Below are 13,564 nucleotides of genomic sequence, written 5' to 3'. Positions count from 1 at the left end.
CTTTCTTCAACTAAGAATAGAAATTTTATGAAATGGAGATACAGTATACATTCCAACTTCTCCTACCCCCTCCATAACCCCCCAATCCTAGGGTAAGTCCTGAGGTGTATTAGAAGACATACTTAATACTTTGTGCTTCAGTGCCCCCTTGTGCCTATTATGAAAAGTCACCATTAATTTCTCATGGAAAAATTGATATACATTCTAAGAGCTCCCTGGAAATAGAACATTTGCAAGCTTAGAGATAGGGTTCCATATTCTAAACTTTCTGGGACCCAAGATTTATGTCCTGCTTCTCTGTTAATATATTCTCTTCCCACCAAAGCTGCTTCATTAACAATTATATGGCATTTAGGGAGTGAATAGTATATGTATATTTAATCTTAGTTTTCAGTGTTTTTATTTATTGTTCGGTGATTTTATATGTCTTTCCTCACCCTTACCTCTATTCCCACATTTTCCTTTTAAAAGCAAAAAGGAGGGAAAGCTGAAAGCGGATATGTCAGAGGACTCCCTAACTGGGGTTTTTCCTTCCTTTCTCTCAAGGAAAAAATCCTGGAATCAACCTGTACCATGATAATGTGGTATAATTATAGAAATTTTTGCCCTACCAACATACTAGGAGGTGGCCTATATTTGAGATTGCTATTTCATTCTTCTATCTTTTACCCTAAAAAGCATATGAGACTTTATAGGGGCGCCTGGGTGGCTCAGTCAAGTGTCCACCTTCAGCTCAGGTCATGATCTTACAGTCCATGGGTTCGAGCTCCACATGGGGCTCTGTGCTGACAGCTCAGAATCTGCAGCCTGCTTTGGATTCTGTGTCTCCCTCCCTTTCTTTGCCCCTCCCTTGCTCATGCTGTCTCTCTCTCTCAAAAATAAATAAACATTAAAAATTGAAAAGGAAGAAAGAAGGAAAAGAAAGGGAAGTAAAGAAGAAAAAAAGGTTTGGGGTGCCTGGGTGGCTCAGTCAGTTAAGTGTCCAACTTCAGCTCAGGTCATGATCATATAGTTTGTGAGTTTAAGCTCTGCATCAGGCTCGGTGCTGACAGCTCGGAGCCTGGAGCCTGCTTCGGATTCTGTGTCTCCCTCTCTCTCTGCCTCTCCCCCGCTTACATTCTGTTTCTCTCTCTTTCTCAAAAATAAATAAACATTAAAAAATTTTTTTAAATGCTCCTAGGAATTGGAATTATATTTACATTATGGGAGCTTATGCATTTGACCTCTTTTCTGTAGAAACAGTATATCCTTAGCATAATCTCTAATCATGCCTCAAAAGATCAAAATCAGAATTTGAGATTTTTTCTAAATAAATTATGTTGGGGATTTATTAACAAGCATTTGTAATATTCAGGACTTTGCATTTAACTTGGATTTTTCTTCCTCAGATTGTTTTTTGGTTGCTGTCCCACTCCTTTAAACTCTTTTCGTTGCATCCTCATGCCTTCAGATTTGTAAACTACTCCCCAGGTATCCCTTTTTTCTTATATAGAAAAGCTCTATTTATTGATTTTACTCCCGTGCTTTAAAAGCATTCTCAGAATTTGAGATTCTGGAAGGCTCTTTCCTTCTTGTTTGGTCAGGCTGCTTCACTCCTTCACTTTTTCAAATGTCTAGAAATTACTGTTTTGTCTGTCAAGCCACCTTATGCTAAGAAAGAACTGAACTTGATGGTTTTCCTCCTCCTGAGCCATTCAGCAGTTCTTAGTTTGTTAGGTGGTGCTACTGAAAAAAGAGAAGTCTAAACTTAGGTGTTTTCATGTGTGTATCATTATTTACATAATTGCCCAAAAGCTGTTAAGTTGCTTAATTTCTCTATGCCTTAGTATTCCCTTCTGTAAAACCTTGCCTGACACATTGTAAGTACTCCCAATGACAGTTTATGCTGCCATTACTGTTGTTATGGACTCAGTATTTCGTATTACAAAATTCTAACCCCCATTGTGATGGTATCTGGGATGGGTGTTTGGGAGATAATTAGGGTTAGGAGGGAGGGGCCTCTCATGATTGAATTAGTGCCTTAATAAGAGACAGCAGAGAGCTTCTCTCTCTCCCCACTTCCAAGAAGAAAAGGTTATGTGAGCACAAACTGAGAAGACAACTTGTCTGCAACCTAAGGAGAAAGTCCTCTCCATGAACCCACCACGCTGGCACCTTGAATTCAGACAGCTTCTGAAACTCTGAGAAAATAAATTTCTCTTGTTTAAGCCAACCCAATATATGATGTTTTGTTATGACTGCCCAAGCCAAATAAGACAATCATCATGATCAATGATATTACATTAAATACTATATATCATTTATTCAAAAGATAGCAGTGTGTATATATATATATATATATATATATATATACACACACATATATATATCCATATATATGTATATATATATATATTGATTTTGTAATAAAATAGGAACTTTGGTGACGGGTCAGGAATATAATTCTTTTCATTAGATGTAAAGAAGGTAATTGAAACTTAAACATCTTTGAATAGTTTGTAATTCTTGATACATCTTATTGTTCACCAAGTAGTCTTGTAAAAAGTTATTAGGCAAGTGATTCATAGAAAGGAGTTCACATTATGGATATTGAAATCAAAATTTAGTCTCTCTTTTTAATTTTGCTGCTTATATCTTCATATGACCATCACTTCCCATTTTTGCCCTTACCCCCCCGCAAGAATCTAACAGACTCAGTGTGGAAAATCTCAGGGCCATTTTAAGTGTATGGTCTTCGACCTTTAAGCCGAAAAGGAATCACCTATTCAAACTTTATATTCAGTAATTTATCATATGCTGTGTATATGCTTTGGGGACTATGCTGCTATGACTGTTAGGCCTCTTATGAGCTGTTTCAGTGTTTTCATTGACTCCATCATTTATTAGTTGCTTGGCCTTGGGCAAGTAATTTCTATATTTTAGCTTCCACATTTTGAAAAGTTGTTAATAATACCTATTTACTGGGTATATGTAATGATCAAATAGCTTAATATATGTACCTGGCATATAGTAGGCACTATTCACATGTTAGCTGGGTTTTTTTCTTTTATTGTAGTCATTGGTATTATTTTTGTTACCATTATCAACAATACTAGTTATCTTATAGGTGGTTGTGTGATGATCAAATGATTTAATATATGTGCCTGGCAAAAATTCAACACTGTTGAAATGTTAGATGTTTTTGTTGTTACTGGTATTGCCTTAATTACCATTATCAGTAATAAGTTTGAATGCCCCTTGGGAGATGAAAGATTATCCCTGTGATCTCCAGACTTTACAACTTTTAGAACCTAGACTTATATGCCATCATATGTACTTTAATTTCACTTGTTATGATTATCATTCTAGTAATATATTGGTGTGAATACATACTGGATTCCTCTATAGAATTGTACTTACATTTTTATTTCACCACGACAAATTTAATATAACTACATAAAATGCAAGATTTAGTTATTAAAAGGTTAAATTACACCTGCTAGGATGACTATAATAAAAAATAAAAAAAGAGAAAATAGCAAGTGTTGGCAAGGATGTGGAGAGATTGGAACTCTCATAGATTGCTGATGGGAGTGCAAAGTAGTGCAGCTACTGTGTAGAATAGTTTATTGGTTCTTCAGAAAGTTAAACATAGAATTTACCATATGATTCAACAATTCCACGTTTAGATATATACCCCCAAATAGTTGAAAACAGGAAGTCAGGGAAATATGCCAGTTTTCACTGCTACATTATTCATAACGGCCAAAATGTAAAAACAACCCAAGTGTTTATCAGCAGATCAATGAATAAGATGTGGCATATACATGTAATAAAATATTATTCAGCCATAAAAAGGAATGAAGTTCTGATATATGTTATAACATGGATGAACCTTGAAAACATTCTGCTAAGTTAAATATTCCAGACACAAAGGGACAAACAGTGTATGTTTCCATTTATATGAAATATGCAGAATAGGCAAATTCATATATCTGAAAGTAAGATTAGAGGTTACCAAAGGACTGGGGAAGAGGGTAAGGGGATTTATTGCTTAACAGATAAAAAGTTTCTCTTTGTGATGATAAAGTTTTGGGTCTAGATTGTAGTAGGTTCTATAACATTTTGAGTGTAATACCACTGAATAGTATGCTTAAAAAATGCCTGAAATGGCAAGTTTTATGTTTATATATATTTCATCACAATAAAAATATTACTTAGTTGAACTTTAGTTTTGTTTGGATAAGCATTTCTAATTAATGATGTGAATGGCAAATAAATGTCCTTTGTTAACATGTTTGAAAGACCTTTCCTCCTCTGTACTTGGGAGTCAGAGAAAGGATGGGTGCTGCTTACCTATTTAAAGATACATAATTCTTTTTTGTTGTTATTATTTTTAAAAATGTTTTTAAATTTACATCCAAGTTAGTTAGCATATAGTGTAACAATGATTTCAGGGGTAGAATCCTTAATGGCCCTTACCCATTTTGCCCGTCCCCGACCTCCCACAACTCCTCTAGTAACCCTCTGTTTGTTCTCCATATTTAAGAGTCTCTTATGTTCTGTCCCCCTCCGTTTTTATATTGTTGCTTCCCTTCCTTTGTGTTCATCCGTTCTGTGTCTTAAAGTGCTCATATGAGTGAAGTCATATATTTGTCTTTCTGTGACTAATTTCGCTTAGCATAATACCCTCTACTTCCATCCATGTAGTTGCAGATGACAAGATTTCATTCTTTTTGATTGCCGAGTAATAGTCCATTGTGTGTGTGTGTGTGTGTGCACACACACACACACCACATAAATATACATAATTCTTATTGCCCTAAGGTCTCTAGAGAGAATTATGGGGAGCTATGGTTTCCAGAGAGCATGTAGCTACCTTCCTTATATTTAATGGAAACAGCCAGTAGAACAAAAATCCAGCTTTTTATATCTAGTCACTAACCTCCTTCCCTTGCCCCACATAAAGTAGAATGAGACCTAGGTCAAGGTAAATGCTTCTTAAGCCTCCAAAGGATGTCTGTCCTTTATTCTATTTGCTTCTTTTCATCTTTTGAGGCTTTTTCTAGATTGCTGCTGCAAGGTTTGCAGCCTTGTGCCTATTAAAGGTTTTTCTTTTCACAGACATGGATGGGATTGGGATCTTCCACTTTAGTGTTTGGATCTTTGATGTTTACTATTTAGGACTATTCAGAGATGTTTGTGCTTGCTTCTGAAGTTTTGGCTATGCAGCTGATAAGTAAGTAAGTGACCTCTGGATAAATGAAGAATATGGTCCGTGCATTCCTGAAACCAGATTACTGTGAAATATATGCCAATTTATAGCACCTATGCTGTGTAGGCCCCTTCTGTATTTTGGGGCTCTCCATGTACTCATAAAGTCAAATGGTGTTGATTTTTATAACTAAAGGAGACTCTAACACCTTCTGAAAATGCTAAGAAAATATAATTTTAAATCTTAATCTTAGGGCAGAATCATTAATTCAGAAGCCACTTCTATTGTTTCAAATTGTTTATACCTTGGATTATACCAGAATGTTTCCCAGGTTTAATTTCAAACTTTTAGTTCATTATTTTTTAAGATCAACCAATTAAAAAAAAAAGAGCAACTAGTTTCTTTAGAATAATTCTTAGAATTGTTGATTATTGCTCAATGCACTACTTCTGCTTAAGCTTGGGCTAGTTCATATGGGTGCCTTTTATCTTTTTTTCTTTTTTAAGTTCATTTATTTATTTTGAGAGAGAGCTGGGGAGAGGGGCAGAGGGAGAGAGGGAGAGAGAGAATCTCAGGCAGGCTGTGCACTGTCAGCACACAGCCTGATGTGGGGCTCGAACTCATGAACCATGAGATCATGACCTGAGTTGAAACCAAGAGTTTAGGGGAGCCTGGGTGGCTCAGTCGGTTGAGCATCCGACTTCAGCTCAGGTCATGATTTCACAGTTCGTGAGTTCAAGCCCCGCATCGGGCTTTGTGTTGACAGCTCAGAGCCTGGAGCCTGCTTCGGATTCTGTGTCTCTCTCTCTCTCTCTGCCCCTAACCCACTCACATTCTGTCTCCTGTCTCTCTCAAAAATAAATAAACATTAAAAAAAAAAAAAAAAAGACTCCAAGTTTGATGCTCAACCAACTGAGCCACCCAGGCACCCTTTGGTGCCTATTAATTTTGACCGTTTTAATTTAACAAATGATTTTAATTTTATTTAGTTTTCAGAATCTTTTCCAAACCCTGTAAAACTTAAGTATGATTCTAAGCCATTCATAATAGCATTACTTAAAGTGTGTCAATTTATCATATTTTCTCTATTTGATTACTTTTATATAAAATATCCACTTGCAGTTTGTCTTTTATAATAAATATGCTTTATTTTTTAGAGCGGGAGTTAATTTAATCTGTCATATTATATTTTTAATTTGGTAATCTGATTTTTAACATGTATGAACTTTAGGTCATGGTTAAATGTTTCTGGTTTTGTGAAAGCATAGGACAGTGTTTATGTTCTCAGTGAAAAAGTTTTGGAGTTTACTGTACTATATTCTAAACCCCATAAATTTTGTATCGTATTTTAAATTTTTGAGTATTTGGGCAGCAATGACCAGATTTTGGACATCTCCCCCCCGCATTTGTTATCCACCAAATTCTTTATATAGATTTGTAGATAGGTGAATTTTCTGGAAAAACTAGTCCATTTTTTCCTATATTGCTATTTTATAGAGCAATATTCTGTTAGGTATCTCATAATGAAGATTTTATGGACAAATAAATTGGGGGAAATTTCATGGTGTAAAACTCTTATCAATAATGCACAGGGAACATTGGCATCATTAAAAGCCTTGAGACGACCGACCCCTGATAAAGTGAGACATTTGTGACTTATTCGTGATTGTTCATAGCTTGTTTGGTTTCCCTAATGTTTATTTATATACAAACAAATGGCATTTCTATATTGGGGTGCCTGAGTGGCTCAGTTGGTTAAGCATCCAACTCTTGATCTGGCTCAGTTGGTAAGATTGAGCCCCGCATTGGGTTCTGTACTAACAGTGCGGAGCCTGCGATTCTCTTCCTCTCTCTCTGCCCCTCTCACACTTGTGCGCACACACACACACACTCTCTCTCTCTCTCAAAATAAATAAACTTTAAAAAGAAAAAAATGAAATGACATTTCTATAATGTAGACTATAATTTGAGGAATGCTAATACATAGTTCAGTGCTTTTATTTTTAACACAAAAGATTCTTTAGAGTCTAGAGGTTTTAGCACATGGTTGGTTGTTGCTTTTGGCAGAACCAATCCTAGGAACTCTTCACAGTTCTCACATGACATCATGTAGGTCACACTTATTTTTAGGTACATAAGAAGGTGAGGCTCATCATGTACCACGTTGGTATGATAATATTGATACCAAGGTAAAAATAACTAAATTTGCTTTTATCATTTGATTTAACAGTGACAATAGTGTAATTTTAAATTTCTTTATAAATATAAGTGAAAAGAGCATATTGTGAGAGGATACAAGCTTTCTTAGTCATTGGTCATTGTTTTACTTACAGTTCTAGAAAAATAAGGGATTCTCCTAGGAGCTTTGAAAAATTTTGTGATAATTATTGATAAATTTTAATTCCCAAAATGTTCCATCATACCAATCTGAATATTTTTTCAAATTGGTACATTAGTAGAGTTTTATATAGCAAATATCTTTACTATTCCTGCTTTATTTCCCAAATTAAGTGTGTAATTTTGCAGATAGATTTTGGCTTATTTGGAGGCCCTAAAATAAAGTGGCAGAGCTGAAAGTACAATTTAGACAAAAATAATAACTCTGAGCTTTAATATGCTATTATTTTGATATATGTAAGTTGAATATAGGTCTCCAGACCAAGGGACCATAATCTATTTGCCACATTCAAGCAATCAACCCATGCAGGAGAAAAGAGACATTCTTCATTTAGATGATACTTGTGTTTGAAAAGTTTAAAGGTTACGTTATTTTTAATGGGCCATATAGCAGAAACTGCATCGCATGACTACTGCTTATACTTTTTTCATCTTGCTAGTAATCCCTTTGACAGTCTGACTGCTTTTCTTCTGTTGCCTGTTACTGTGCACATATAAAACTGAGAATTTGTGCGTGTTGAGATCTGTTGTAGAAGACATGTATTAAAAGAGTTATGTGACAGTCTTTTAATTATCTAGTGACCAGTTCTTAGAAATCACTCTTTTATATCTTGGGCTAAAAACTGCATTTACCACATATTTATTATGAAGTAATTATTTTTAATGACTATTTTGCTTAGCCTCTTTCTCACATCATATTCACTCATGGTAATTACCACAATGTCCACAGCTGTTAACTCTTGATGTATGTCTCTCATTTCTGAATTCTTCATGTTCACAATGATAGGCTCTAATATGCAATCAGAAGTGTGTACTGAGTGAAATTTTCCTTTTCTTTTTCTTCATAATTATGGATGCAGCGATTAATTAGTAAATGAAGCAACTGTATTCATATTGCATGTAGGAACTTTCCTTCCTTCCTCCCCCGCCCCCCTTTTTGCAAATTAGCCATTTAATTGTACTCATGATATGTTTTACATGGTGCTGGGTAGTCAGAAACATTTACTGAGCACTTTAGTTTGTTAGGCACCATGCTAGGTACTAGAGATGCAAAAAAAAAAAAGGCGAACTAATCCTTGCCCTCAGGGATCTTGTATTTTTAGTTATTAAGACAGGAAAATAAGCAGACAGAAGGACCCAATAGAGGTGAATGAGGAGGGAGTCAATATAAAGTAACATATAAGTAGAGGTGCCTGGGTGGCTCAGTCAGCTAAGCCCCTGACTCTTGATTTCGACACAGGTCAGATCTCACAGTTTGTGAGTTCCAGCCCTGCGTTGAACTCTGCGTTCACTATGTGAAGCCTGCTTCGGATCCTATGTCCCTGTCTTTCTGGCCCTCTCCCGCTCACGCACACTCTCACTCTCTCTCCCTCTCTCTCAAAAGTACACATTAAAAACATATAACATATAATTAAACAACCAAGTATGTACAGTGTTTATATAGGTTAGGTTTGCAGATTGATGGAAAGAAACTGTGTCTCCCCAAACCTCACCCTACATACATACCAATACATCATAAGTCTAGACTACTTATTTGGTTAGCCAAGATACAAAATCGTATCTGCATTGGTTCAGAAAATCCAATATGGGTACTGATCATCCCTGCATGTTCTTGTGAGATATACCAAGAATGGAAAAACCTGACCACTCTTTACCAGGGCCATTTCTTAGAGTTGTGAGCAGCAATGAAGGGTGAGGTAATAACTTCAACAGCAGGCTTGCTTCTACTTATTATAAAAGCTGGGGTGGGGGAGTGCCTGGGTGGCTCAATCAGTCAAATCTTAGACTCTTGATCTCAGCTCAGAACTTGATCCCAGGGTTGTGAGTCCAAGCCATGCATTGGGCTCCATGCTGGGTGTGAAGCCTACTTAAAAAAACTTTTCTTCCTTAGGGATGCCTGGGTGGCTCAGTTGGTTAAGCGTCTGACTCTTCATTCCAGCTCATGATCTCATGGTTTGTAAGTTCGAGCCCCATGTTGGGCCCTGCACTGACAGCACAGAGCCTGCTTGAGATTCTCTCCCTCCCTCCCTCTGTCCCTCCCTCCCTCCATCCCTCCCTCCCTCTCTCCCTCCCTCCCTCCCTCCCTCCCTCTCTCCCTCCCTCTCTCTCTCCCTCCCCCTCTCCCTCTCTCTCCCCCTCTCCCTCCTTCTCCTCCTCTCCCTCCTTCTCCCCCTCTCCCTCCCTGTCCCCCTCTCCCTCCCTCCCCCTCACTCCCTCTCCCTCTCTCTCTGCCCTCCCCCCTCACATATGCATGCAACACTCTCATCTCTCAAAATGAAAATTAAAATATAAAAGGGGGAACTCCCCCCTCCCCACACACATACACTCACACGATCAGCATTCCTCTTCTATGGCACAACTCTCTGTGTGCACAGGTGTTCATCCTTTGGTGCTTGGCAACCTTTCCATGGGTCTTGGGAGGCATGAGGAGCCAGCACAAGCAGCACACTGGTATTTTGCTTTAAGTAATAAGTAGGTTTTGCTTTAAGTAATAAAGTCCTAGGGGGTCTCATGTATTTTGCCAGAATCCATGTAACAATAATAGGCTAGCTTATTAGTGTCTGTCTATCTATGTATGTATTGACATTCAAACGCTTCACTGTCCTGATAATATGAAGATAAATTTGCTACACAGCAAAGGAAAAGAATTTCATTTCCTTTTGTCCCCAGGGTCCTAGCAGATTCCCAAAAGTCTGTGATACTGTCCATGCAAGATAAACTATGAGTTTAGAAAGTTCACTCCATGCTGAAAATTTTAATTTTATATCAAAGACTTTGCATCTGGAAGAATTTACATTGAATTTATGCCCTTTAGATATGGAAATGTTTAAAACCATGGCTCTTTAGGTTTTTGATGGAAATATTTTGTCAACAAGACCATATTATTGCCCATGTGGGGAAAGCAAAGATACTACCCAGGTTTCCCTGAGCATTGTTTCTGCTTCAGTTTTCTGTAGTTTTCGGCAATGTTTTTTTAATGTTTATTTATTTGAGAGAGAGAGAACAAGAGGGGGAGGGGCAGAGAGAGAGGGAGAGAGAGAATTCCAAGCAGGCTCTGCATTGTCAGTATGGAGCATAGTGCAGGTCTCAATCCCATAACCTTGAGATCTCAACCTGAGCCAGTGTCAAGAGTCAGATGCTTAACTGATTGAGCCACTCAGGCGCCCCAATTTTCTGTAGTTTCCAAGAACTCATTTATACCACAATTCAGTAATTAATTACAAGACTCTTGCAAGATTTCAGGTGATAGAGATATTGGTATATAGCTTAAAACTTCTGCATAGCATAGCACCAGGTGGACCTCAGCTCAACCCCTTAGGATGTGTTTTTAGAAGAAGCCACCAGTTTTGTTGGCTTCTTTCTTGTTGGGCTCCTGCTCTGACTTGGCATAGATAACTAGGAATAGATGTTAATTCCTTGAACAGTATTCCTTTTTCCCAGTTCTAACAGGTTAAGCATGTCTAACTAGCTTCCTAATGAGCAGCAAGACAAAGACCTCAAAATCAAACATACACCAGTTTGTGTCCATGTTTAAAAGTCAATGATTGCAAGAGTCAGGAGATATTTAATATTATTAAGTACTTCGCATGTATGCAGCGCTGTTCTGGGCACTGTAACAGCTGAACCCTCAGTGAGTTTGCACCCATAATATAATAATAATCTCATTTTATTTGAATATAGGGCAGAATTTGATTATACACTAATATAAACTATATGAAAAATAAGTGCTTGTAGGAGTTCAAAAGTAAGTTTGAGTCAAAGTGGGGGTTATAAACATTCCGGAAGAACTTGGGTGAGGTCTGAAGAACAAACAGGATTTAAACGAGGAGGAAGTGAAACACTTCACATATAAGGGAGCAGAAGATGGGTGGAAGAAGGGTAAGACCAAGAATGCCTCCAACAAAACTCATAATGTGGTAGAGAAGACAGCTCTGTGAAGAGATCTTCTTAGGTAGTGAATAGAAAAAGGATGAAAATGGGAGAAGAAAGAGTTGAATGAATGAGTGTAAAGAGTCTGCTTTGGTTTTCCAAATACATTCATGTTTCTATTTTAGAGGAAAACCTTTCAGGCTTTCACCGTTCAGTATGCTGTTAGTTGTAGGTTTTTCAATATTACCATCATTGTGTTGGAGTAGTTTTTTTCTGTTCCTAGTTGGAGTATTTTTATTATGCAAGAGTATTAAGCTTGTCAAATGCTTTTTCTGTGTCAAGCAAGATGATCATGTAGTATTTTTCCTTCATTCTGATAATGTATAGTACACTGATAGATTGTCGTATGTTGAGCCATCCTTGCCCTGCTGCTTGTCTTTTTAAGTAATGTTTTATTGGAACAAAGCCAAAGTCATTTGTTTACATATTATTTATGGCTTCTTTTGTACTTATAAAATCAGAGGTAAGTAGGTGTGACAGAGACCAACCATATGATTTGCAAAGCCTAAAATATTTATTATTTCCCAACCTCTGCTTCTAGAATCATCAGTATCCACAGTCTTTTCATATGTCTTTAGTAGATGCCAGTCTGGACTGATTAATATTGTGTAATTTGCTTTTCTTAATAAACTTCTTGATATACAATAAGTAGGGAGTTCTAATGAGGTTAATGAAAATTCATTAAATAATGATTTTAAGAGAAATGTTAATTCAAATAATGAATGTGTCTTTCTTAATTCAATTTCATGGCTTGTATTTTAAAATATCATACTCTGTATCCACAAACTTAGGGAGTTTTATGTTTTTTTTTTTTTCTATAGGTGTATGTGGAATTTGATGATCTTGAATGGGATAAACGAGAGTGGGTTAAAGTTTATGAAGATTTTTCAACTTTCTTGGTGGAATACCACTTAATCTGGGCCAGAAGGATCGACCCTAGCCAGACTCAGGGATCAAAGAGCAAACAAATTCAGTGGCCTGCATTGGTAAGATCTATTCCTGTTTCATTAAGCATTTTCAGTTGTTTGTTTTAAAAGAACAATTACTGAATATAATTTCAGATTTATCTTGGTGATTATAGATTATTGTTGAAGAAGCTCTGTAGTATCTGGCAGAAATATCCAAATACAGCTTTTATTTTGTTAAACAATTTTATATGTCTTTTTTGTTAGTACTCTTTTAGCATATTTAGTCTACCGATAGTTTATTCCATCCAATTAGGAGAAATCTATAAATTGCGTCAAAGGTTACTAACAAATAGTTGACTAGTTTGAGTGTCATGGGGAGCAGTTTTGCTGAATGACTGTGTATGTGGACGATAAGAGGATTCTTTTTATAAAGCATTCAGTAGCATGTAATTTTCCTTGGTTAAATTTAGTAAAAATTGAGTGAATTCTTTGTGGACGATAGTAGATATTTAATGTGAAATTATATGTTCATGTAATAGGTAAAATTCATATCAGGATGTGTTCTATTTAATAAATAATAGGTTTCACAATATTTTCAGCTAGAGTTTGAAGAGTTTTGTAAAAGAAGCATACTAAGGATACCTGGCTGGCTCAGTCAGAAGAGCAAGTGACTCTTGATCTCGGGGTCGTGAATTTGAGCCCCATGTTGGGTGTAGCGATTACTAAAAATACATAAATAAACTTAAAAAACAACAACAAAAAAGAAAGATACTAACTAAATAAAGTAATTTTATTAAGAAAAAAAACCATATCATGTTTAACCATTTTGTTGTATATGTTCGAATGAAATAATGTTTTTACATTGATATTGAAGACATATTTTTAAAGCCATTGAAATGTTATTCTAGGTATTTGGTATAACTACCATCAGGGCAGATACTTTCATATATTTTTTGACATAAATTAAATATTTACAAGAATGGATTTTCTTGTTAATAATTGTAGTGCCTATACATTTTCTCTTTTAGTTAGACCTTATAAGTCTGAAGAGATAAGTGGTTAAAAAGAAAATGTAGGGAGAGAAAGAGAGAATGAAGTGAGTTGTATAATATTTTTAAGAGAAAATACTTACAAT

At 36.3% G+C, this 13,564-nt stretch overlaps 1 protein-coding gene across 5 annotated transcripts in view; it reads left to right on the top strand.

Annotated features, from left to right (window-relative positions):
* JMJD1C (jumonji domain containing 1C) overlaps positions 1 to 13,564 on the top strand; it is a 265,419-nt gene that overhangs the window by 55,981 nt on the left and 195,874 nt on the right. For all 5 annotated transcript variants that reach the window (XM_053207206.1, XM_053207199.1, XM_053207198.1 and 2 more), the window contains one exon: positions 12,343 to 12,507. In XM_053207206.1, the coding sequence (XP_053063181.1) occupies positions 12,343 to 12,507 (165 nt within the window). The remainder of the gene's footprint in view (positions 1 to 12,342; positions 12,508 to 13,564) is intronic.

Source organism: Acinonyx jubatus, chromosome D2 (assembly GCF_027475565.1).
Source record: "Acinonyx jubatus isolate Ajub_Pintada_27869175 chromosome D2, VMU_Ajub_asm_v1.0, whole genome shotgun sequence".
Lineage (NCBI taxonomy): Eukaryota > Metazoa > Chordata > Mammalia > Carnivora > Felidae > Acinonyx > Acinonyx jubatus.
Note: the sequence above shows the minus strand (reverse complement) of the source record. Positions and strands in the feature narration are given on the sequence as shown.